This window comes from Melanotaenia boesemani, chromosome 4 (genome assembly GCF_017639745.1).
Source record: "Melanotaenia boesemani isolate fMelBoe1 chromosome 4, fMelBoe1.pri, whole genome shotgun sequence".
NCBI classification, from domain to species: Eukaryota; Metazoa; Chordata; class Actinopteri; order Atheriniformes; family Melanotaeniidae; genus Melanotaenia; species Melanotaenia boesemani.
Window position 1 is genome coordinate 36,583,517 of NC_055685.1, and position 27,680 is coordinate 36,611,196.

At 38.8% G+C, this 27,680-nt stretch overlaps 1 protein-coding gene and 1 long non-coding RNA gene across 15 annotated transcripts in view; both read left to right on the forward strand.

The window, feature by feature from the left end:
• rims1b (regulating synaptic membrane exocytosis 1b) overlaps positions 1 to 27,680 on the forward strand; it is a 98,703-nt gene that overhangs the window by 2,344 nt on the left and 68,679 nt on the right. For all 14 annotated transcript variants that reach the window (XM_041982563.1, XM_041982550.1, XM_041982549.1 and 11 more), the window contains exon 2: positions 24,770 to 24,983. In XM_041982563.1, coding sequence (XP_041838497.1) covers positions 24,770 to 24,983 — 214 coding nt within the window. The remainder of the gene's footprint in view (positions 1 to 24,769; positions 24,984 to 27,680) is intronic.
• LOC121638105 lies at positions 6,547 to 7,561 on the forward strand. The gene is made up of 2 exons (XR_006009989.1): positions 6,547 to 6,969; positions 7,375 to 7,561. It is a non-coding gene; the product is annotated as an uncharacterized LOC121638105 (long non-coding RNA).

The window sequence follows — 27,680 nt, forward strand, 5'->3', positions numbered from 1 at the left end:
CGACCCAGATTTGTGTTATATTTTACTTTTGTTTTCTATGGAAATGCAGCTTGTTTAAGTCATCATGTTGATATTTAACATCATGAAGTTCACACTCTTCGTGCCTTCATGTAGACTTGTTGCATCAGGTCTGCATTTGTTTGTGGACTTGTTTGCAAGTAATTGCCTTCACAATGGTTGCAGTTCAGTCACATGCCCCCACTTGTGCTTCCCCATGAGCTGAGATGCTCAATGTAACAGAATTTAAGTATGTAGCTATTTAAACTGGTTTAAAGGCCACTTCATTTACTATTCTGTAGTTTTCATGTGGCACAGTTGGTGCCGCTGCTTAGAAAGTGATATTGCTTCAACTCTGAGAAAGTTGTACAGAAAGTGCACCAGTTTCAAATGAACTCTAATTTTAAAGCAGTTTTTAATCATTTTGACACTTGATTTTGCACCAAGATGTAACTTCTTGGGCTATAAGGGGCCATACACACTCTTCCCTTTAACCCTTCCTGCATGTAATGATGTACCAGCATACCAGCGTGCCAGTACACCACCAGCCTAAAAGACACCAAAAGGCCAAGCTTACCAGGTATTACAACTTCAATTATGATATATAGCACTTTTTTTTATCCAAAGTGACATCAGTATCTTGTCCATAGATACTTCAACATGTAGACTAGGAGGCTGTGCACTGTACCAGCAATCCCCTAAAAGGAAATCTGTTTATGATTAGGGCTGCATGATTACAATGTATTTCACAATTTGTGGATTGGGTTTCATGCCCTGTCATGTGGAAACTAGCTGACAGAAAACAGCAGCCTAGAGAAATGCTAATGTCTGGATTAATGAATCTAGGATATATTTAAAATAGAGATTCAGTGTTAAAAACACAAATAATGTAGGTGAAGACCAACTTCATCCATTTTTTTTGTCAAGCTCTGCTGTTATGACCTCAGTTATTAATTAACAAGCTAAACATGAAGCCATGTACAAATCTGTTGAGCAGATTAACATGTTGTACTCTGCAGCCAGTTAGGCTGTCCTGATTCTGGGGTTGATGGTTTGTTAAGGTTTTGGTTATATGGTTGTGTGTTTAACTTGTAGTTTCTCAATTTTGTTTCTTTATTTCTGTCTGTCATGTCAGACTGATCATGAGGGAACTAAACAGCAAACAAGAAAGTGCTGTCACGTAATATCTCACAATAATGTGCATTAATAAGGGAACAAGTTATGAAAGACTGAGGGAACAGTTAGTTTAACCATTAATGTGTAACCAAATGTTCTTAACCTGATGATGAGATAATGATTAGTTAAATGGGAAATAAGAAAGAATCAAACCAAGAACAGCTTGAGAATACATGGATTTTTATAACTGATATTAAGAGAGCCTTTGTTATGACCCATTGATTTGGGAGGAATTAATTCATGAATGGGAAGCCATGCACTGGCTACTGTCATTAGTAAACATGTTTATATGACATTAGTAAAACCAAATGACTATTTTAGTCGGAGGCTGAGCTGTAACCATAATTTAACTGCTGCCATCTTAATACTTAACACATGACAACCTGAGGCTCCAACAGGGACACAAACATAATGCATAAACTGTCATTACTGTTTTTCTTTAAGAGCATTTTAAAGAATCACACTTCTGATTAGATCAGTTATATGCACTATACATGGGGAGCTAGTGGTTACATAGGTGGGCTTGGCTCTGGAGGACCCATGCTCAAGTCCCATACTTGGTAACAGAGGTGGGTCCCTGAGCAAAGCCCTTAAACCCCCAAGTGCTCAGTGGCGCTAAAATGTTTCAGCCCACTGCTCTAAATCCACAAGAGAAGGGTAAAATGCAGAGGCAAATTTCCCAATCAGGATAAATAAAGTCAAAATTATTTATTGTATCTTTACACATGCAGTCTGAATTCTTAAAAAATTAAAGCATCTTCCAGATCTCTGTGAATGAAATAAGAGGATGATTCCATTCTCATTGGTGCAGGTGGTCTGTTATATGTAGCACCAACAGTGACAATTCACATGCAAAAAGAACATTCAGTGCCTTCTGCTACGTCAACACTGTTCCACCTGCCAGCTCTCCATCCTGTCTGGTAGCAGCATTTCCTGAGACCAGAGCAGCTGGTGGCGATAAGGTTAAACAGATTCAGGACTTTAACCTCTTCTGTAAAGTAAACTGAGGTGTTCTTGCTGAATCTGCTCCAGATCCAGGGTCCTGGTTTCTCTGTGGCAGTGGAAGTTCCCTCCCTCAGCTTGAAGATTTTGAGGTCTAAGAAATGTAAATATGGAAATTCTGTCTGAAATATTTATGTGCTCTGCTGAAAGACTGTAGACATTTCAAGCAGCAGAAGGTGATATTGATAGAAATTCCCACTTGTGCTGACATTAAGGCAGATAACACACCACAAGTGGAAAGCTCACATTGTTTTTCTGCTTCTTGACACCAGATGGACAGAGGAAGACATCAGGACATGGGGCACAGACAGCAGGAGCGCAGGGAGGATTTAGAGCTTGTGAGGATTAGAGTGGGGGGAAAAAAAGAGAGAAAAGGGGGCGACAAAGAATGGGAAGAGCTCTAGGAAGGGGTCCTACACATTTATACACAGCTAATCTCTCTTTGCCAGAGCTCCCAAAGCTGCAGGGTGCATGGAGAGGGCAGTGGAGACCTCCTTCCTGTCTGCTGTCTGATAAGGCTGCTGCTGTCCAGGAGGTCACGTGTGATGAAGGAGACATATTACAGATGTGATGTTTAGATATTAGATATTAACAGAGTGTGATGTGAGGTGTTATTAACGGATTCTAAGGTTCCTCAGAGCTCTCAGGAGCATTTTAGAGCTGCCTCATACCACTCTCATCAAAATCATCACATTCATGTTTCTGGACATTAAAATACAAAAGCAAATACAACATGTTTAAAGGTTATTTTTCAGATACAAAGTGTAATCTGTGTATATTGTGGAAAGAATTTAGAATACTCCATTAAAACCTGGTTATTTTTTAAGATTATGGATATTTGACCTTCATTTTAATAACAGTAAGAGATTAAGTTGGAAAAAAGAAAAAAATATTTATAAGGATTTCTCAAGTCTAGATAATCAGAGAAAATGTGAGTTAAACCCAAAGAACTTTTTGAGGCCTCCAGGGAGAAGATTGTAAGTGCACAAGTCTAGTGACAGATAAAAAAAGAACGAAGAATCTGACATCTGCTTATCCAATGTTCAGATAAGAAATTATAAGTGTTGAACCTTTCAAGCAACTTTCTCCTGGTCATCCTACCATGTTCAGCCAAGAGTAAACTGCATGATGATAAACAAAGTTTCCAGCAATCTGTGGAAAGACCTTAAGGAGCTCTGGCCATGGTTTATGTCAAAGACTCAGAAAGAGTTTGAACATCATGAGAAAAATTCATCTGTGCTCAGCTGCTTCTATTCATTTGTGTTGCACAAAAGAAGAACACATTCAGGAAAGTGCACAAATTTAAGACATGTTTTCTTGTAATTAGTCTTCAGGAAGGACTTTCCAAAGCTCTTCTTTGGATGTTTCTGCCTTTTGTTCTGGTCTCTGTCCAGATGATCTCACACTGCTTCAATAATGTTGAGGTCCAGGTTCTGGGGAGGATCCATCCCTCCATCAGACCTGTTGCCACTGATCTTCAGTCCAGTTCTTGTGTCATGTAGCATACCTTGGCCTTTTCTCAGTTTCCCTTCTTTAAGAATGGCTTCTTGACAACCACATTTCCATGGAGACCATTTCTGATGAGGCTTTGGCCAACAGTAGACGGATCAACCAAAGATCCAGGTCCTGGTTCAGGTCTTTACCGGATTTGTTCCTGTTTCATCATTTTGATCTTCATCTTCTGTCCTCCACTTGTCCAGTTTTCTCGGGTTTTTTAAAGACACACTGCAGAGCATACTGAGCTTTTAGCTTGTGCTTCTTTTGGAATCACCTTGTTGGTGCAAAAATCCTATTTTCAGTCTGACAAACTGTTTTACTTTTGGTATTTTTCATAGATGCATCTAAAGAAACTAAAAGTGTAGACTCAATACTGGTCCATCCCTTGAGTTAGGAACTTTTATGTGTTTGAATGACTCATAGGTCTGTGTTGTTTTTTAAAAGGAGACTTTTGCATTTAGGAACAGGCTGGTTTCATCCTGACTGTGTCATTTTTGAGATTTATCTTTCAGCTCTTTGGTTTCATGAATTTATTAATCCACATACAAACTGTCACAGTATCCTTTATGTTTTCCTGAAAGCATCAACTCTCATTTGCTTACAAAGTAGAAGTAACTTGATTTAACCAGTAAATTAGACTGAACCTGACATCGCTATCTTCATGGAAATCTGCAGTAGTCACGTTGCTGTTCAGCATCCTGACTCCTAAAAGTGAATTTAAAAATTATTTAAATGCTATGGCAGATTTTCTTACACTAGCATACATCCTCCAGTTCTATTCGTGCTGATATCACACCTCTGCAAACATAATGGCAATTTACCAAATGACATTTCAGTAAAAAGAAAAAAGCAAAAGAGAGTCGATGCCATTCCAGTAGAATGAAAGGAAACATTTCAGAGCAGACTTAAGAGTTTCAAGTTTTCTGGGAGAAAAATGCTAATGTTGAATTATGGATCAGCCTGAAAATAGCACACTTGGAAGCCCTTCCTGAAATATTTAAGTATTCGGTTCAGGGGCTTCTGTTGATGATCTGAACCTCTTTCTTCTCGTTAACCTGTTTTAGTTTTGACTTATTACTGAGTTCTGCTATTCACAGCGTGCAGCCATGTTTGCACTTGGTCGCAAATATTTTGCAGCATGAGGCAATTAAAGTACAGTTTCACACATCCTCCTCCACATGCGCAGAGGTGCTGTATGGTTCTGTGCTTGTAAGAGCATGTGTACCACAGTCTGTTTTATGAAAGGCAGAGCATGAACTGCACCAAAAACCCAGATGGTGTGGCTGATTTTGTGGTAGGTAGCCATTCTTGCTTGTTTGCCAAATATAAATAGTAGTAGAACATAATGTGTTCCAGTCTCTTAAATGTGGATGTTTACAGGGTTGGATCGTTACATTTAAAGAACTCAAAGCCAGGCAGCATGAGGAACAGAAATTAAATCTGTGTTTGTGTTTATAAGATTCTTGTTTGTCTTCTGATAGAGACATGTTTGCTTTTCCTGGCTCTTCTCTTTAGATGAAAACACACAAATACTGTTGAGTTAATGTCTGTGTGTGAGTTTATATCTGCATGCTTGCAGCAGAAATGTTCTAAAGCAGAAAACTCAACACTTGTATCTAAAGATAATGTTGTGATTTCATGCTGGATGACAGTGAAGTGCCTAGATTGGAGTAGCCATCTTCATAAAGATGAAATATACACCCATCTTAATTCTGCCTCCCACTGCTGTTTGGTATGGTCCTGAGAGGGAGCTGCTGCCACTTGTAAAAGATCATAAAGTGGAGACGCCCCCCCCCTGTAGGGGATTATCACACGTTTTTAAATGAGCACTAAATTCTGGTCAAAATGGTTGATTTTTTTGTCCAGAAATTAACTATCTAATCATCTAAATTCCCTGATTGTCTTTAAAGCAGGACCAGTAAACTGGCAGATTTTCTCTCATGTTTCATCCTGTCTCTTCTCTGAGATCTCTCCAGCCAGTAAAAGTTATTCATTTCTTTTCCACTCTTCCTCTGATTACATTCCACTTGGGTTTCTTTGATGAATCAGCCAGGGTGCACATTCAAAATGGCAATTGTGTTGATATCCAGTTGCTGGCTTGTGACGTGATGCCATACAGCAAAACAAAGCTGTCATGTGATGCCCTGGACTGATTGTGGATGGTGTGAAGTATGTTTTCTCAGTTGCTGGACACTGCAGGGCAAAAAGCAGCTCCAGAAATGTGCATGAATGTCACTGTGCCATCAAATAAGTAGAAAGTACTAATTTTAAGGTCAGAAACCTCTGAAGTGTTGCTTTAAGAGAACATTTAAATAATGTAACCCTCATAACTAGACAATTAATTCAATTTATTCAACATTAGTCTAACTCTTTCAAGTCAGGTCTCACAGTTCCTCCAAGACAACAACCTGTTTGATCCATATCAATCTGGATATAGGCAAGGTCACTCTACTGAAACTGCTCTCCTGTCAGTTACTGATTCCCTACGGCTTGCCAGATCCACTGGTCAATCCTCAGTCCTTATACTGCTGGACCTGTTGGCTGCCTTTGACACGGTCAACCATCATATACTGTTCTCCAAACTCTTCGAGCTTGGCATCTCAGGATCTGTCCTCTCGTGGTTTACGTCCTACCTCACAGGGAGCTCATTCAAAGTATCTTGGCGAGGGGGCGTATCCAGATCACATGGGCTGGCAACAGGGGTGCCTCAGGGCTCGGTGCTTGGCCCTCTTCTCTTTTCACTATACACCTCCTCACTCGGTGCAGTCATTAGCTCTCATGGTTTCTCCTACCACTGCTATGCAGATGACACTCAACTTTTCCTTTCTTTCCCACCTGATGACACAACCGTCTCAATGCGAATATCAGCATGCAGGGGCGCCGTATGGGGGGGAAAAGTTAGGAAGATTCCAAGGGCCCACGACTTGATAGGGGCCCATTGAGATATAAAAATATATAAGAAAATTATTAAGCATTATCTAGAAATAATAGCTATTTTTTCAAGTATAATGAGAAAATGTAGCAGTAAAATAAATTGCCACTCTGTTCTAACTTATTTTTCAGTAGTAAAATGATAAAAAAAAAAATTGTTATTGACGGCCACCTCCATAAAACTAAATGGTTTGGTCCTGGCTGTAATAGCGCATCAGTTTGAATGAACCTGTCGGAAGCATCGAATATTAAAAATGCAGTGAGGGAAAAATAAGTCGGGTTTTCAAAAAAGGAGAGAGCGAAAGGAGCGAAATGAAAGACAGAAGAGAGGATGCCAATATGTGACCCATTTTTTCACCAAGAAAGGTGAGGTTGAGATTAACCTGTTGCTCATAAGCTAGCTACCTACAAGCTAATTTAGTCCGCTCCCTCTGAGGTCAGAGGCATCGCCTGGATGATGCCTAGTGATGCGCGAGCCGACGGTTCGCGAGTTACCTTGGTTCAATAAAAACGACCCGTGTTTGTGTATTTTTTATCTTTAATGAAACCAAGCCTCTAGCGTTTATAGTAAACTCATCGTATGTCTGTAGATAATCCAGTGGGCGAGTAGCCTGTTTAATCCACAAAGCTCACAGGGTTGACACTTCACAAACTTTCACAACAAGACCAGGCAAGATGAAAATGCGACAGACCTCAGAGGGAGTACATTTTAGTAAGATATCTATATTAAATTAGTTTTCCTTTCCTTACCCCTTCAACATATTAAAACAGATGAGCCAGCAGCAGCCCCATCTCCACATAACCCGTCCCCCACCTGTCCCAATGAAGAAGGTGAGCAATGTTCAAAGACCAGTTAGAATCATTACAGAGTATGAGAATTTCTCTTTTTACCATCCAAACAATACAAAAGATTTTTTGACAGAAATTGACTAACCCTTTTTTTTCTACATAACAATCACTGTGAAATAAAAACAAAAGCCTGTAATTGTTTGTACTGAATACTGGACATTTGGTTGGAAACATTAAGCCTACATCAGCCTGTATTAAAGTTACAGTCAATGTTTTAAGTCTAGTTAGCTGTGTCTTTCTATTACCTCTATTACAACTCTGCATGTGAACCAAATGTTTAGTGCAGCTTACAACACTTGCTGTGATGAGCCTGTTTTTTCTTCTTCTTTTTTTATTGTGATATTATGTTTTCATTACTACGTATGGATGTCCCAGGGTGGGAAACTGTTAGTATTAGAAAATGCTCATATGAGGACTGTCCCATGGACCCTTTTTCTCTGTATCTTTGTGACTATGTACAAGCCTTGTACCACTAGTGCTTAACAAAAAATGCATTTAAAAAGTAGATGTAGATTGAGATTGAAATACAGCCTTTAACAGACACTTTGATTGAGTATGTATGTGTATATATATATATATATATATATATATATATATATATAATGTGTGTGTATATATATATGTGTGTGTATATATATATATATATATATATTTAAATATATATATAATATACACACACACACACTCATACGGGGGCCCTATGCCATTATCTTTCATAGGGCCCAGATTTCCTGGCGGCACCCCTGTCAGCATGCCTTGCTGATATCTCCGCATGGATGAAGGATCGCCACCTTCAGCTAAATCTGTCCAAGACTGAGCTTATTGTCTTTCCAGCCAATCCTTCCTTACCGCCACAGATAAGTGTGCAGCTTGACTCAATCACACTAGTGCCTACATCTTCTACCAGGAATCTTGGTGTCATGGTAGACAACCAGCTGACCTTTAAGGACCATGTTGCCTCGGTTTCCCGGTCTTGCCGATTTGCTCTCTACAACATCAGGAGGATCAGACCCTACCTGACTGAACACACAACCCAGCTCCTGGTCCAGGCTCTGGTCATTTCACGCATTGACTACTGCAACTCCTTACTGGCTGGCCTGCCTGCATGCTCAGTTAAACCTCTGCAGATGATCCAGAATGCAGCAGCATGTCTGGTCTTCAACCAGCCCAAAAGAGCTCATGTCACTCCGCTGCTAATTGCTCTTCACTGGCTTCCAGTTGCAGCGCATCAGATTCAAAGCTGTGCTTCTGGCTTACAAAACAATAACCCAAACAGCTCCGGTCTACCTTCACTCCTTAATCCAGAGCTACACTCCCTCTCGACAGTTACACTCTACCAGTGAAAGAAGCCTAGTGCTCCCACCACAACGTGGCGCAAAATCAGTAGCTAGACTCTTCTCCTCTGTTGTTCCCCGGTGGTGGAACGATCTACCAAACTCCGTCCGATCCGCAGAGTCCGTATCCACTTTTAAGACCAAGCTAAAGACTCAGTTGTTTAAGGAGCATTTCCACATTTAGCTTAACTAAATGAGTTAGAAAGATTTGTCCAGCTTTTTGGCTCAACCAAGTACTGAAGAAGCTGTGTGCACTTATGTCCAAGATGATATTGTGTGATGAAATCGTGATCTTGTATTTAAATAAAATGACTAAAAAAAAAAAAAATTATATGCACTGCACTAGCGCTACATGACAGCACCTGGGTCCAACTGGACTCAAAAGCTGTCTGACTATCACTTAATTATGACGTCCCATCTTGTTTGAATTCATGCTTGTGTTGTTCTTACTCTCAAATGTGAGTCGCTTTGGATAAAAGCGTCTGCTAAATGACTGTAGAATAGAATAGAATAGAATCTTTCAATTTGGTTATGATGACGGGTGTCGGCATGGGTTCAGATGATCTATATGATGCCATTTAATGTTGATTTAGTCTGATTTTAATGTCAGGAGAGGAATCAGTGAAAGGATGGAACCTTTTAAGGACAATGCATTAATCTCACTTTTTGGTACGCCCCAAAGATCTGAGTTCACAGTGCAGAATAATATGAAATCAACTTCATTTATTTATATACAGATCTGCAGTATAAAATAAAAGCACAGGAGTGAGGCATTAAAAAACACCAAACAAATGGATTTCAAATTTCTTGTAAATCATTAGATTTTGCTTTATTTACACTGAAAACAGGATTCAAGCTTTTTTAAAGCAATGTTGTAAAACCAATCAATAATTAAAGTGCTTATTTCTTGTTAAATTATATTTAATGTCTATGCCCTGCATTGTCACAGAGATAAAAAAAGTTATTTAATGCATATGAAAATAGTCGTGCATTAAGTCACTTCTTTTTAAACTGTCAGCTTGTGATGTTTACAAAACAAGTTATTGAAGTGAAATCAGCTGAAAAAGGGACAAAAATAACCTCTGCAGAGTGATAATCCTGATTTTGTGTGCAAAAACTTGATGAATAAGTACAGATCAACCTCATCCCTCCAAGTGTTCAACCATCAGTACTTCACTAAAGTCTGCATGAGTGCAAATCCCTGCAGCTAGCGTGCAACTTCTGGTTTAAAGTCAAAAAGTGTAGACTAAACCTTTTCTCTGTAATCTATTCCACAGATTGCAGCAGGTGCTACTGCTTTAAGATGAGGCACACCAGCTTTCTTGTATGATTTGGGAAATAACCTTGTTGATACAGCTGTTTTGGTTTGAGATCTAGTTAATCAGTAGCTACACACCCAGAGAGGATGATATGTGACAGAGATGCAAGTATGACCTCTCACCTCACAGAGGCTCAGAGTTGGTTGCTTGTAGTGTCTGGATGGGTGGGACTCAGCAAGTGTGTTGAGAGACCTAAGTGAGTAGCCTCTTTAGTACTCCCAGACCTCCCCAGCATGAAAGTTTAATGAGAATGCATTCTGCTTGGGCTGACCAGGCTCTTTACCTCTGTCTCCCTCCATCTCGGTGTGTGTTTGCAGTCAGTGGAAACCATGAGTTGGTCTCATGAGCAGCCAAACGCAACCCTGAAAATGCTTCTGCATTTTTTTAAAAAACATACCAGAGTTTAGCCTAGAAAAATGTCCTGTGATATTTACTACTTGGAAAATTAGAAAAGAAAGGGTAACCATTGTTCTTTTTATTCTCTCCTTTGGTGCCTTGCAAATATATTCCTACATGTTATAGCATTCTTCTGCCACCCGGGACAGTTTTTTAAATGTGTGGGTTAGTAGGGCTGAACGATAAATAGTTTTTAAAATAAAATAGCACTTTAAAATGATCCATGGTTTTATAAATCCACAGTCATTCTCCTTCAGTCATAACTCCTGTCATCTTCCTTGTGTGACATTTAAATGTCATGTAAAAGCTACACTCAGCAGCAAAGTCGCACTTTCAAACCTCATCATGGGTTAATTTTCCAGAAATGACAGAAAACAGTTCAGCTTCTGAAATGTCTTGATGAAGTGAATAAAGAAGGTTTTATTGAGCTGAATCGCTCGAAATATTCTTAAAGTTCAGATCTCAGATAACATGTTGATGTTAATAAAACCTACAAAGAATATTGGATCCATTTTAAGTCGTAATATGACTCAGTAATGACGGTAGATTCAGCTTGTTCAGCAGCATCTCCATGATGGACGTGAAGTTCTCAGCATCCTCACCACCCTGGGAGAGTTTTGGAAACCAGGATCAAGTAAAATCCCTAAGTCAACAATAAAATAAAATAACATCTATCATGTAAGTAAGATAGAAAAGATATCAAAAGTTATCCACCTGCCTTGGAAATGTTTTAGATTAAACATAAAAAATTAAATCTCATGTGGACACATTACAAATTAATTTCTTTTAGTAAAACTGCTGTTAATGTCTTCTATGTCATTTTCGCATACACCAAATCCATCCTGCAGGCCAGATTGGACCCTATTATAGGCCGGTTTTGGCCCCCTCGCCATATGTTTGACACCCCTGATTTAAAGAATCTCATGCCAATAAAATAGTTTAATATGTTTGTGTTTGAAAATATTGTTGTGTTCATGTTCAGCAAAACCTTTCAGTCACTACCACAGTAAATACCTCCAACAGTGCTTCTAATTCTGATTGTAGTGCTGCCACCAATTTAACTATTAAAACTAGAAAAAAATGGACCCAACTTCATGTATTACAGCTCCTACTACTGTTACTTTTGATTATTTTGTACAGCTAGAAGTTTTACCACAACTGCAACTCATGATACAACCACTACTCTCACTGTCAGCCTGTAGTACCGCTTCTCTTGTTGAGTATTTTGTTGAAACTGCATTACAGCTTTCTAATGAACCTGCTGTGGAAAAATCTGGTCAAAGGAGAGGGCACATTAATCCTTGGCTTTATCCAAAAGTCAACAGAGAAGTGAAGGAATATTTAGGCAACCTGTTTTCATTTCCACAGAATCCAAAACTGACATTTGGATGTCCTTTGAGGGTGATGTTGTGACGCACTGAGAGCTGCACAAACATCGCCATCTGCAAAGTGCTGACAATAAATACTGAAAACGCCAGTCTAGAGTGTGTACAAGTGACAAAGTCTTCATAAACTGGATGGAAAAGGGGCTGAAAGAAGTTTTCTTCGTTTACTTTGTTAGGTTTAGTTTATACCTCCTTAAAAACCTCTCCTAATGTTTCCCTACACATTGACAACTGATCCTACAGGATAGTTTTGGACCAAAAATTTCTGGAGCTGGGGATTTTGCTGAACTGCTTCAAACCTTTGTTTTTTCTTTGGTAGTATGGTAAGCGCTAAAGTGAAGTGAATCCAGCTAACAGGTAGTTAGTAAGTGTTTCTACTTATTTGTCCTACTCATGGGCTAAACACTTGTTTAGTTCAATCTTTAATCACTTCTTAAATATCTTGAACTGATCCAAAATGCCAGAAGAAAGGAAAAGAAAGAGAGAAAAAGACAAAACAAGAGATAAAACTAGAGTAAAAAGTCTTCTACTGGTTGGAAAGATCTCACAGTACAGGTAGGATGCAAGATCGATACTGGATTAGCTGTCAATGGGGGGGTGGTGGTGGTGTGTGTGTGTGAAGGGGTGTTAAATATGCAAAAGTTCTTCAGTTCTTTAAAGAACTCATCGTTCTTCTTGGTTGTATTTTGGTACAGTTTTGTTGATGTTTTTTTTTATCTATAGAGTATTTCACCACACAGGTTAATCTCAGAATGTTTCTCACATGCTTGAACGTCCCTTTAGCCCCATTTATACCCCCTTTATGTACCTAAAGAGGAACGTCCTCATATAATTTCATGCATCTGTTATGTTAGCATAGTTGTTAACTAATACATCTACCAGAGGGCAGGACAGAGTTCAGAGTTCACCTCCTTGTTCCCACAACAGCAAACTTGGTGATGATGGGGAAATTGTGATAATGTTCATTCTCAGAAAGAAACGTAAAAGAAGGCAGTGCAGTGATGGTGGTGGTCTGTGCAGTACTGAAATACATCGCACCTTCTTCTTCTTCTATGTTTCTTTCTTGGGTCTCATATCAGCTATACCTCTCAACACCGCCCCCTCAGTTTCCAGTGTTTTGCTCTGTCAGGGATCTGCAACAGCCCTGAAAACTGAATAATTATACACATAAATGACTCAGAAGATGGACCAAATACTTCGTATCTGTTTTTATGTGGAGCGTAAATGATGACGATCCTACATATGTAGCTATCTAAACTATAATTATCTGCAGTTCCTGCTAGGCAGACACAAAAAAGATGTGGTACTTCCTCTAGCAATTTTAAAAATATCAAACGAATTTGAACACCTTTGTAATGCCAGGAACTCTGACGAAATGCCAGAATGTGATGGCATCAGAGTTAGCTGCTGGTAGAGCAGCTTGGTGTAGTATGGATCAACCACTAATTAGTGCTCTGCCATGGAAACACATTTTTGCACATGGAACAGAATTTTTATTAAATTCAATTAAGTTTTATTTTGCATTCACTAATTCACAACCGTCATCTCAAGGCTGTATTTCAGACACAGTGCAATTCAGTTCAGTTTAGTTCAGTGCAGTTCAATTATAATCAATTTAAAACAAAACCATTATATGATCCACATTAGTCCAATTTATAATAACTTTGTTAATATAAACCAATTCACAAAAGAGAGTGACCTAGCTGAGAAAACCAACAGATTGCATCCAAACATTTCCTAAATTCAATCCCCTGTTTTGAGCTGCACAAGGAGACAATGCGAAGGAAAAACTTCCTTTAACAGAAAAGAAAAACCTACATTAGAACCAGAACCAGGAAGGACAGCCTCCTGCAATGACTGGTTAGACATGTACAGGACAGAAAAGAGGCGTCAAAAAGCACCAAAACTGAAAAGGCCCATTTATGCTCCATTACATACATAAATAGGAACGTCTGTTTTCATATGTCGCTTCTCTCATACTTCTCATACGTCTTTTAAGTTGCTATGTATGTTAAGTCAATTCCTCCACTAGTGGGCAATGCTGAGTTCAGAGTTCACCTCCACGTTCTAACATCACTTATAGTTACTGGTGGGTTGAGGTAATGCACCGCCATGAAGTTGTTTGCAACCACCCAACACACCCAACACACTCACACAGTCTTTCTTCAAAAACTCTCGCCATCTCTACAGTTGTTGTCCTTGTGTCTACTTCTTCTTCTGCTTCTTCTTCCTGTTCCTTTTTTTCTTCTCTGGTTCATTCCGTTCGCTGGTTGTATATCAGCTATGTTGCTCAACACTTTGTCCATGGATTCTAGTGGTATTGCCCGTTAGCTGTGTCAAGCTACCGATCTGCAAGGTCCCTGAAAACCGACCAAATTATGCTCCTAAGTGATGCAGGAAACGGAAAAAAGTGTCAGTTTGTCTGAATATTCAGATGTGGTAGCATGAGGGGATTAGAGGTAGTTCATAACACCAACTAGAAATCATGGCTTCTACGTCACCAAGCAGACTGAGTATGGTCAGAGGCCTCGTAGGTCACAAGGGTTTTTTACATATATGCCTTAGCATTTAAGAGTGAATTAAACCAGCAGATAATCCAAAACGTGGATTGTGTAGGTAGTGATGAGGAAAACACAGTGGTCTATAGCACTGAAGAGATGAGGCAGTGAGGTATGAAAGAAAAAGGGAAATGGAAGGATGGGATATAAATGGAAAGCAGAGAGAAAAAACATAAATGTATGAGAAGCTAAGGGATAGAGAGGTAGACACACCGAGGAGCTCTTGCCAAAAAAGCACTTTGCAAGTATACAGATAAAACACTTGGAACATCAATAAAAGTTACCAACATTTAAATGCTGGAAGGGCTGCTGCCATCCAGAGCTATGAGCTAAACACAGGATGCTATGTAGCCAGACTCCATCATTGTACAAGTGTACTCTGTTTTCATTCGTTAAGAAGTAGGAAATACCATACTCAGTGGAAATGGAGCCTGGTCTCTAACCCCAAACCAGAAATACTTTTTTTGTCAGACACTGTGTTGAAGTAGTGAACAGGTCTCAAACACTAACAAAACTTCAGAAGCATGTGATGAAAAATGATGCTAAAATCCTGATGTAGTAAAAGACTTACAACAAACATCATAACATAGGAGACAAAAAAAAAGGCATGCTTCAGGCATATTCACAAATGGTGATAAATCATGATTAAAGAATTTGTAAGCTGTGATTAATCTGATTAAATATGTTAAACATTTGACAGCCATTTTGTGTGTATATATACATATATATATATATATATATATATATATATATATATATATTGGGGCTGTACACATTAACGCCTTATTAACACATTAAGGCATTAATTAATTAAGGCCGTTAATTTTCTTTTATGGCACGTTAACGCAGTTTTTATTTTTGTTTTGGCTTTTTTTAGTTTTGTTTTTTACCACATGCAGAGGCTTGTCAAGGTTTGTTTCCAATCAAACCAACCACTTCAGCTGAATTATTAATTAACTATTATTATTAACTATTGGTAACGTATCTTATTCCACCACAATCCCATCACCCAGACCTGGTAATCGACATTATGACACCAGCAGTCTGACAAGGTGTGGCTGCAGTGCTGGATCGATTGACCAGGCTGTTTGTGAAACTGCTCTTATTGATAAATAACCACTGACCCTCTGGGTGCGTTTTTTCTGCTACCATTGCCATTATGCAGGCAGGAGGGCAAGACAAAGCCAAATTTGTAAAAGTTGTGGAGAAAATTTGCGACAGGCAAGAAAACAGTGAAGTTTGAATCTGGTTAAACTCACATCTGTGGCTCTTTCTCTTTGGTTTTTTGTTTTTCTTTGTTTTCTCACATCTTTTACACTGAGTTTCCACAGAGGATCTGCCTGTTCTTTTTCTGTCTCCCCTCTTTTTCTCCACTTCCTCTTTCCATCACCCTGTCCTCTTCTCCAGTCATATTTATAGAGTGGCTCCGGATGCATCGGCTTCTCTCCTCTGCTGGTTTCTGCCCCACGCTTGTTTCCGACTTGGCTCTCTTTGCTCAGCCTTTGCTTCTTAACTTGTTATCCTTCCTCCTCCTCCTCCTCCTCCTCCTCCTCCTCCTCCTCCTCCTCTTCCTCCTCATAGGCGGCAGTTTGTCGATCCATCTTGTTCTAAGTTGGGAAGACTCATGCCATTCTGTTACCTCTTCTTCCTGTCTTCCTTTCTTTTTTCTCCTGTTCTCCTGCTCTGTTTTTTCCCCACTTCTGATCAGTCTGCCTCCACCCCAGAGTCCCTCTGTTACTTTCTTCTCACAGCAAGTGTCAACATGTCTTTTGTCTTTCCTGGTCTCTAGCTCCATCAGAGGCAAACACATTTTCTCTACAACATTCTCTCCTGTGCTTTTCGGAGTGCTTGGATTATTGATCCAAAGCACTTGTTTTGTTCTTCAAACTGAAATCTCTTGAAAAAGTGCCCATTAATGTCCTTTCTGAAAACTTTTTTGCTAAATCTAATCTTCCACCTTCAGAAGTCTACATATCCTGGTGTGTACACTGTTACAGCATTGGGGCGTATGCTATGCAATATTGTGTCAAATCAATGGATAATGATTTGTTGTTTGAAAATATAGCCAATTTAGTCACAATATAATTTCAGTTGGAGTTGATTCGGGGGTCAGTGATGAACAGGAAATGATATCACATGCAATCTTTATTTCTATACAACTTAGAACCCTTTTACCTTCTTTTTTATTTTCATATATTTTGCCATTTTTTTAAACCAAATTCTTTAAGATCTCTTCTCCTGCCTGCCACAGGGATTAACTAGCTAGGAAGCTATAATCTGGTGCAGTGCATCTATACATGGTCAAGCCCACCATTATGCCAGTCAACTTTTACAGCCATGTGGAACTCCAGTCCACTAGATCTGAGATCTAGTGGACTTTTTTACTGGGAAGCAACGTGTGACTATTTATCTTGAATATATATATATATAAAGACAAGTTTACTTACTTTACTTACTCAGTCTGGTCAGAGTCTAATGTTTTTACTGTACATGGTCCCTGACAAATAAACTACAGTAAACTATATATATATATATATATATATATACATATATATATATATATATATATATATATATATATATAATAACTTTTAAACAAAAAACAAGCAAACAAACCAAAAAAATAAAAACAAAACTACAACACAAAGTGCTTTTCAAATCCAATAACATAAAAACATCTTTATACATTAAATTTCCACACAAACCTACGAGTCACACACACATAGAGCCATACACTAAAACCACAAAAAACACACACATATATGTAGAATGATGTTCTCTAAAAGTGCTGCCTTAACCCTCACGACAGTATTGGAGAAAGAAATGGGTTAAAAATGAAAAAAAGTTCAGAAATAATGCAAAGAATATAAATGTGTTGAATAAGTAATAAATAAATTGTTGAAACACAATCAGAAAATAATCACAATCAGCTGATGAGGCAGAAATAACCCTGCCAAACACTCCCCATCTTTGGGTTGTGTATTCATAGCTGTGTTAATTAACAACTCAACAGCAATAACTGGTGAAGACAGAGGAGGGAGAGATGGCGAGAACAAGAGATGGAAGGAGGTTGGGAGGGAGGGAGTGCTTGGACTTGCTGAGCTGAATAGTGCATGAGAGGCTGGAAGCACGGGCATGGTCTGTGTCAGTGTTTATAGCTGCACATGTGTGTGTGCATGTTCAGACACACTTGTTTTGACAGGGACACAGCTAAGCTGACCCACATCTGACTTTGTGTCCCTGCTGGTGCTTGGTCCCGGTCTAAACAGAGGTCTTCAGCCAGTACCATATTATCCACATCTCAGCAGTGGATTTCATGCACTCACAGTTGAGCGCATGTCTTTGTGTTAGGCCTGTAAAGGACTGGGACCTGTAAAGGACTGGGACCTGTACAAGGTGTGTACACTCTGAGCTCTTTTTTATGACGCGGGACACCATGTACATGACTTGTAAATCCAGAGCTTTTTAAAATTTTCAATTTATTGAGTTTTGTATAGCATCAGTCGTACATGAGAACATTTACTTTTATAAAGATCATGATAACAGATTTTGTTCTTCAGTATAGTGTCTTTGTTGAAGAATGACAATGAAGTTGATTAGAGTTGAAACAGAAACCATTTAGTTAGATGACTAATGATTTACAAATTGTCACAAACATTCGAAAAACTGCTTATTTTTTTATTTATGTCATTTTATTTAATTTATTTATTCTTTATTAATTTACTATTACAGTACCAGTCAAAGGTTTTGACAATTTCCCATTAAATCTAAAGGTTCAAGGAGTCTTTATTATCCCATGAGGGCAATTTGTTGTACAGCCAGCAGTAAAAACAATCAGTCACAAACACACAAATAACACAACATATTTAATAAAAATAATAAATTAATAAAATAAATAAATTAAACTCCTTGTTCAACAGGGCAATGGCTGCAGGAACAAAAGAGTATTTGTGTCTGTTAGTCCTACATATGGGTAAGATGTACCTGCGCCCTGATGGAAGCAGCAAAAATTCATGGTCTGCACGGATTAAACGGGCCTTGTTTAGCACTCTGGCTTGATGCAGGGCTGAAAGGTCATCCAGGGAGATCCCTGCAATTTTTCCCACATAGTCTAACAATCCCCTGTGGGAAAAAGTCTAAAGTGTGTCCAAAGCTTTGGCTGGTAGTGTATTGCTGTATTAATTTTATTCATTATATAATTTTTTATTGCTTTTAATTTATTTAACATTTAGTTGTAGTTGTTTTTACTTTTTGTTATTTTTCCTTTTTTTTTACTGTATTTATTTATTTTTTATATTATTTTAAATACATTTAGGTGTTACAGAGTTAATAGTAATTTATCATCTGAATGTGCAACTATCTGATTTTAACCTGCACCTGGTATTAATGCAGCACTCCCACCACAAGGTGGCATTCTGTTATCAAATCAAAGCAAATTTTATTTATAGAGCACTTTTCATGCACAAAGCAACACAAAGTGCTGTACATAATGAGCACAAATTATGCATATTAAAAACTAAATTTAAAAGCCTTCACACACCAAAGAATATAACAAAAAAGTAAAAGCAAACAAACTCACACACACACATACAAAGCACATGTACACTCCCCCCACCCGCCCATACCCCATTCTGTACGAACACGAACTCCCATCACTAATAACTGTCTCTGAACTGAATGTAAATATTAAAATAAGAATAAGTTGAAAACATCTGGCTTGACGAGGAAATGATATCTTGGGGATCCAATCACACCGGAAGCCATCCCACCCATGATCGCAGAGGGCGCCACCGCAGGAACCACCCAGGTCAGGGCAGGCCAGGGTCCACCCACAGCCACAGGTCTGCAATGCAGGACCCCCAGCCACCCAGACAAGGGCAGTCACCATGGCAACAACCCTGCAGACAGAGCAGGCAGAGCTACCGTTGTGAAATGATCCCCAGGAGGAAAACGTTATCAAGATGTTTGTTTCACTGTTGTTAGGCTCTGGTGCTGTGCTATGAAATTTAATGCTAAAGGAGTGTGAATGTAAGTAACACACAAAGCCAAAGACAATAACTGGCAAAACGTTCTGTGTGGAACTTCTTTAAAAAAATAAACAAAAATGAGGTCCATTGCAAACTCTGCCAGGTGAAGCTAGCATATCATAAGTCTAGCATGACTATCATATGAGAGCACAACATCCAACAGAAGGTCCTTTCACAAGTCAGCAGTCGACGTCACCAGATGAAGTTTGATGTTAGACATAAAACCCAAATGGAGCAAGTGGGTGGGCTCCAACCATGATTGTTCTAACACTAACCAAGTAGTTTTGATGCTTGCACTTAACAAAGTGAAATTTATCGTCTAAACCCAAGCCGAACGCAACAACTTTATAGAAATGTTTATTGTTTATGTTTAGTTTATAGAAACTTTAACCAAGTAATGCTAGTAATAGGAAACTTTTAAAAATCCAAATTTGTTGTTGCTATTTAATAAGCTGTAAACTTATTATCTGAAACATCCAGGATTTTGTTTAGAGATGGCAAATTCTGCAAGTTGTCGGAGCTTTGTAGATGTGCTATGTACAGCTAACTTATCTTCTAGATGGAGGCTTATAGATCAACAGTCTGGTTGTGTCCTTCTATCTATGTGTTAAATCTAGGTTATTTAATAATATAAACTTGCTGTTGGGTAGAGAAATTCCCTTTTTATACATGTCCCTAAACTACACCACCATCCATGAATTTCAGATATATAAAAAGTTGTTTGCCCCAATGTTATAAAAAGAATCTAGTGTTTACACAAAGGTACATTAGTTTATTCTCTTAAAGAAATCTTTAGACGCATAACATTTAGTTCTTTCTGTTCATGTACAAGAGTTTCATGATGGAGACTTTTGCTGCCTTTAGGACTATGACAACCTTGACTGTAATATGGTAACATCATGGCCTGTTTAGCATGTGTAAAGAAAGAAAAAATGATCTGTGCCAAATTTCACAAATAGACATAATTAATGCACTTACATTAACAGTAAAATTGAAAGTGTCCAAAAAAGGCAAAGAGTACAAACTCACTGTTATGTTTTGTTAAACACTACTGTACTGCAAAGCAGTGTCATGTCTAAATGGTTGTTTGTGTACAGCTATGGGAAGCATGCCCTTGTACTGTTTATCCAAGAGGGACTGATTTTTCTCCATAAAACTACTCGCAAGGCTCGTGATGCCACTAAAATATTATAGTGCTCTGTCACCTCCTGCATTCCCAGGCATGGTGGTGACCCCCAGGGAGGCAGCAGACTCAGGCATGCAGTCAATAAACACAGTGGAGTGAAGACAAAGAGAATGTCTCTACCTGAGAGGACGCCTCAGTTTTTTTAAGGAAAATGTACATATATATATATATATATATGTATATATAATATAAGACAAAGAGGATGAATATCTCCTCATTTGTACATCAAGCTTTCGGCTGAGAACACTGATTCATTTCTACTGCTGCATCTCTGCTGAATGTGTGGAAACCTCAGAAAAGAGAGCTCCTTAGAACAGGAACAGCTGGTGCACAAACACCCGCTGACATCGGGAGCTTGACGCCACCATGTTGCCATGACAACCGGCCATGCACCCTCTGTTTCTGACAGCTGTTCCCATGGCGCCCGGTCTTGGCTCAGCCCGTGGCCTCTCATCCGCAGGATATGTCATCCTTGGGGTCAGGGTTCAGGTGTATGACGTTTCTACCATGACGATCTAATGTTGTTTTTCAGTCTGAAATATGTTGGGGGTTTATTTCTAGTGTCCACTTCATCATCATTTGGATAAATCAAAGCTAACTTAAAGCATCTTTTTTGGGAGGGGGAAATTATGTGTGCACTTTACATTTGTACACCTTGTTTCCACCTAACACGCTGATATATGTTTGTCAGTATCCATTTTATCTGTTTAAAGCTTTATCCTGTCTTCTTTAGTTTACTAGCTGTGGATTAGGGCCTCAAAATAGATGTAATTATATGGAATTATGCTACATTGGTAAAATTATCTTTCGTTTATATGTTAATTTACATGAATAAACTTTAAATGGCCTTGGTTCTGCCTGCTAGATTGCACTGTGACTTTGACGTTAATCCCTGAGGTTTTTACAGTGTTCAGGTAAAACCTCAGCAACAAAACACTTAATGATTTTTGATTTTTTAATACAGAAGCTATTTCAACCTTTTGTTTCATATCAATTTGCATATGCTTGTTATAATTACATGCATACTTTCCAAATTTCAACAATCTACGTCAGAAAATTCCTGTCCCCGTTCCAGGCTTGTCTTGTGCCAGCTGATTGGCCGGGATGAGTCCCAGACCGTCAGTCACCTCCCTGTTCCAACTGTGCATGTCTGCTTCTGCAGCTCTATCAGCACAGACAGCTACAACGGCTCCGTTGAGAGACTCATTCCCTGAGCTTAGAAAACTCATCTTTTATGAATCTATTAATTATTTTATATTATTTATATTCAGGGAGGTCGTACACTTTCTGGGAATCCCATTTTTATTTATCAATATGGACTGACTGAAGACAGAAGTTATTTTTAAACATTCCAGGACATGTTTGTGGTATAGCGTCGCTCCTTTGGATGGGTCATGGTGGAGAATCATTGTCTCTTTGATTATTTGTACCGGAAAAAGCTGCGGGCAACAGATCAGGAGTTATGTTTTCAGCCTGTTTCCCACCAAACAGCTGAGCGCCACATCCATGAAGACATGTCTGCTTTTAACAGACACAGGTAAATGATACACACCGAGAACCCCGAGTCATCTGGACTATAAACTTACCTCTGGTCATTGATACGGGTGTTTGGCATTCTGATAGTTTTCATTTCAAATGTGTAAAGTTGCCATGATCTGTTTTTTTTTTTTTGTTTTTTTTTTTTGTTCTTGTCATGTTGAGATGTGTCTTTCCTGTTTTGTACTTTTTCCATTGTTTTTTCTGTTTAGTGTCCTGCTTCCTGTTCAATAGCACACCTGGTTTAATTACCTGTTCTGTTAGTTCAGAATATATAATATATACAACCTTTGGTTTCATTTATCACTTGCCAGATCATCGTGTTTCCCCGGTTTTGTCTAAGTTCTCCAGTTTTTGTCATTAAAAGCTTATTCCTGCACCCGTTGTGCCTCTTCGTCCTGCGTTTAGGGTCCACTTAATCCACACATCATGATAAAAGTGCACACAAGGTGATTTTACCTTGTGGCAAACAGCTCTGACACGTCTAAAGGCAGTGTGACAGCCTTGGGCCTGTTATATTGATATCTTATCTTTTGATTTGTTGCTGGTTGGTCGTTCACCCAGATTTGGAGCACCTGGAGCCTGGGAGCCTCACAACATAAAAGCTCCAAGACTCCAGGTGCTTCAAATCATGGTGAGCGACCAATCAGCAGCCCTACAACAACTCAAAATAAAAGACATCAATATAACAGCCACAAGGCCGTCACAGCAGACGTGAAACCATCTCCTTCCTGTCAAACTACTGCAAAATATTCTTGTTCAACTCTTAATATTACTGAAAATTAGGAAATGGATGCCTTCATCACTCCATCAGCTGCGTGATGAGACGCATTTAATGAGATTTATTAAATCGTGTGAAGTTAAATTAAAATCCAGTATATGAGGTAAAATTGGATTATGTACAAACTTGTAAGTGAATATTTGGTGTAAGCAGCTTTATTCTTCAACACAGTCTGAACCCTCTTAGAGGAGCTTTGTGTAATTTCTTTTAGAGTTCGAACAATGTGGATTTTTTTTAAAGACTGATGCCAATTCCAATATTTCACCTAAAAAATTAACTGACTAATTTAAAAAATATTTATGAAAAAATACCTCCTATTTACTTTATTTTATTTTAAATTTGCCTTGTGAATATTTCTTTCTAGGGAGCATGCATTAATATAACAACCAGTTGTACTGATGAATGTATCTTTAGATTTAGACCATAGGTGAATGCTTCATATAAGCAATATAATGAGTAAAGCTATTAGCAAAACATTATTTATGCAGCCCTCTAATACTTTTTGACATTAAATCCCATTTTCTCTACTCCATTGTTTTTTCTTTGCCACAAAGTCATGACTCATATGAACCAAACTAAAAACCAGAGACGCTTTTCTCAGATGTAAAAACATGTCATCTTTGACAGAGTTGCATTTTAAACATATAATAGTCACAAATAATCTGACACTGATCACTGGATCAAACAAAGGTCCACACTGCAACAATTAGCTATCTTGAGTATAAAACACTTAAATTGTGACAATTCAGACTATAATCAAGTGAAATGATCTGGTAAGACCATTACACTTGGCAAGATTTTTTAAAATAAGAAAAAAATACTGACTTTAGACAAGTGACAAATATCTTATAATAGTCTGTGTAACGTCCATTTCAAGTCTCTTATTAAATAAAAAAAACTCTTACAACCACCCTTCCAATGCTTCCTTTCAGAGAGAAATTTGAAAACTGCTATTATTAGACTTTTTTTAAAAAAGCTCTGCTTCTGCTTAGTTTGAGCTAACAGCTTTTCGGGAATCATCTTGTAGCTGCAAAAATCTCATTTCTTGTTTGTCACACTTTTTGGTGTTTTTCAAAGATGCAACTAAAGAAATGGGAACAAATTATGTGTTTTTGTGAAAGGCTGCCAGTAATAAAAAAGCCTAAAGAGCCTATTGGTTCTTTGTTAAGTTGTCTGTTATGTGTTGATACAACACTGGCTCATGCCTTGAGTTAGGAGCTTTCTTCATGTTTGAATGATTCCTAGGTCAGTGTTAAAGAGCTCAACGAACTAAATGCACCATCACCACATTTAAAGAAAAGCTGTCAATGTCCAAAGAAAAACTATTTAAAAACTCAGAAAGTTTGGAGAACTATTTCCCAAGATCACTTTAAAACATGACGATAAAGTTTTTGTGCTTGAAGGTGAAATATAAATAAATGAGGGCTGAATTGGGACAGGCTTTTTCCCATTCAGTGGGCTACTTAAAGGCCAAATATGGGTCCCTGGATGTGAGCTTTTCTGTGTGAATGCATTCATATTTGTTTAACAGCTCTGTGCAACAACATTGTGGGTGTTTTCACATGTCCTGATTTGCAATTCACACACGAGTTATTTCCATCACAGACAGCGAGTAGGATGACAGGCTGTGAGCCACTCAGTACAAAACCCAACTGAGAATTTATTTAATGACTGCATGATTTTCTTATAAAACTTTTTTTTTTCTTTTCACTAGAAAGTTCATCACAAAACTAAAATGTTAACGTGCTGTAACAATGATGACTAAACTTCTATGTCTTTCCACCTCTCCTGTTAGGACACTGCACCAGCAGTTTGAGAGTTACAAGCAGGAGGTGCGTCGCATCGGGGCCGAGACGCAGCGTCAACAGACCCAGCAGAAGGACGATGCACCCACCTGTGGTATCTGCCACAAAACCAAGTTTGCAGATGGCTGCGGCCACCTCTGCTCCTACTGCCAGACCAAATTCTGTGCTCGCTGTGGAGGGCGGGTCTCTCTGCGCTCCAACAATGTGAGAATCCTGACCGCTGACCTTTTTCCTTTCTCCCCTTTCACACTCACCTCATTCCTGCTGTAAATGATGTACAGTTGCTTTTCCTGCTTCTATGTTGTCTCAGTTTGCTTCTTCTGCTTCCTTGTCACACTTTGGCAAGGCCAAAGTGTATTGGAGGAATGGCTTGGGTCCAGTCACAGGCCCTTTGAGGCTTGTTATAAGTCTGAGGCTTTATGTTGTGGAATGGTTATGAAGTGAATCACATTTGCTTACTTGAACATGAAAACACACCAAATCTAGCATCTTTGTTGTCCTGTGTTTCCTGTGACTGTATTGCAGCCATTGAAATAAGCATGTCAGCCTGTGATAGTGCTGTTTCACTGAGCAACATGTCGAGGATAGTGAGGAAAAGACAAACTGCTCATCCAATATCAAGCTTAGTAAATGCAGAGGGTTAATAGTCCAACTGCAGAGAGCCAAGTTATGGCTGCATTTCACGTGACGTCACATCCACCCGGTTAGCTTTGTCTAACAGGAAGTGGTCTACCTAACTAAATGCAGACCAGAGTACACGTGGCTAATGCATTCTTGATAGATGGAAAATGTTTTACGTTTGTTTCGTTCTTGGTTATTCCAGTTGTGAAACTGATCGAGGTTACTTCAGGGTTCCTTGTGACAATAGTGAAAATATTTCAAGTTCACTTCACACAGAGATAAAAACAACATAGACTTCACACCTCTATACTACATTACTGATAAAACCTCCGGACAGTAATCATTAATTCTCACTTGCCCCTCATCCATCAGAGCTGCACAAAAGGCACTTGCCTACCCCGATCCACAGCTGGCCAGGTATACCCACTGGCTACCTCAGAAACAACAGCAGCAAACTGAGACTGTTCTAGATGACAGTATGTTGTGGACTTTATATAAGACACAAGTTCAATTATGAATGACCTGACTACAAGGCAAAGAGATGAAGCCCAAACAAGAAAATCTTTTTCCACTATCTTTATTCATTCACATGTAACAGCTGCAGTAGTTGACAAAGCTTGTTCCATATCAATCGCTATTACAGAGACTGTTGGGCTCTCATTGGACCCTCCCCCTCAGGTGATTCCTCATTAACTTCCTCATTGAGGCTTCATTAACTATTAGAGATAAAGACTGAGTGAAAGGATTTGGCCTGATGCGATGATTTGGTTAAACGTAGAAATATGGAGCAGATTTCCTGTCGTCCATTCTTTGCTTATTCTTGGCTCTCTAGTAATTATTTTAATCAAGATCTTGGTCAGACAACAGTCTGCTAAACCACTCCATCAGTCCAAACAATGGTGTTTTACACTTTGCATCGTAGGTCACGGTGATCTGTTAAGCAGCTACAACCAAACATTTTCTACCACAAATAAAAAAAGAGAGGGTGGGCCAGGGATTTTACAAAAACACATTTAGAAAAGTGGCTTGTGAGCCTTTGGTTGAGATAAAAAGGAGCTGAGTAAAAGCATGTCAAGAGTTTTCAGTGATTTGCTTATTGGTTCAGCTCCCTCTGTTAGCTTCTGCTAGGTTGTGGCTAAATGGGCAATAAAAGCCAAAAAGATACAGACAACACGTGAATTGACATCATTTTAACTTGAGGCCACGATGGAGTGAAACAGTCACAGTTTGTTCACACCAAACACATAGAGCAACAATGCTATAAAAACAGCAAAATTCATACCTCCAGGAGCAGAAACAAGGCAGGATTTGTAACAAAAGAGTCTTTATCCCAAATGCTTTTGCTCACTCACAAACCAAAAAATTTCTTCCAAGATTTTCTATGTTTTTATCTGCTTGGCCGTGTAGAAGCAGGTCTGAAGCAGCAGATAGTGATTTCTTTGATTTCTTTGAAATGCAATGTGTAAAATTGCATCTAAACTAAAAATACTCCGACAACATGTGTACATCTTCCATTTTGATTTGTTTTACCACCACTTTGCTAACTGAAGGTAGAGTACATGGCCCTGCATAAATCACATGCTTGAAACCAGCTGTATGTTCGGTCTGGTCTCACATAAAAACATGTAATGGGCACAAATAATGTTAAGATTATCTGTTTTTCTACCCAGTACGCATTTTAGATTTGTTGCCTGCTGAATGTGACTCAACACTGAACTTTTTTTGTCCTGTTCCATTCCTTTTAGAGTAACGAAAATAATTTATGGATTCTGACAGATTAAAATCTGAATAATCAGACTGAAACATACTTACATGACATGAAAACATATGAAACACACAAAGATCATTTTATGCACAAGTTTGAAAGCTTTCCTGTCTGTCAGCTACAGCCATGTCCACATAAAGACAAGTTTAGGTTAATGCTGACACTAAATATAGCCAACATGTTTTATAAGTAAAAACCTGTCACCATATCACAGTATTATAAGCATGAATTTGATCCAGATTGGATCAGTGTGTCCTCCAACCATTAACCAAACCTGTTTGTGCTATTTTAAGACCCAGCACTCTTCCATCCAAGCCTTCTCTGGGCTCCTTTCCAACCAAAGAGAGAAGCGCTCCTTCTGCTTACTTTACCTGAATATGGGCGCTCCACCCTTGGCCCGCTGGTTCCCAATCTGTTCAGTATCCGCCTATCCCAGCTGGTACTGGACTCAAACAGGCACAGTACACATGCACAACTCAAAGGGTGCTGAGAATATGGGGATAAAGATAGTATCC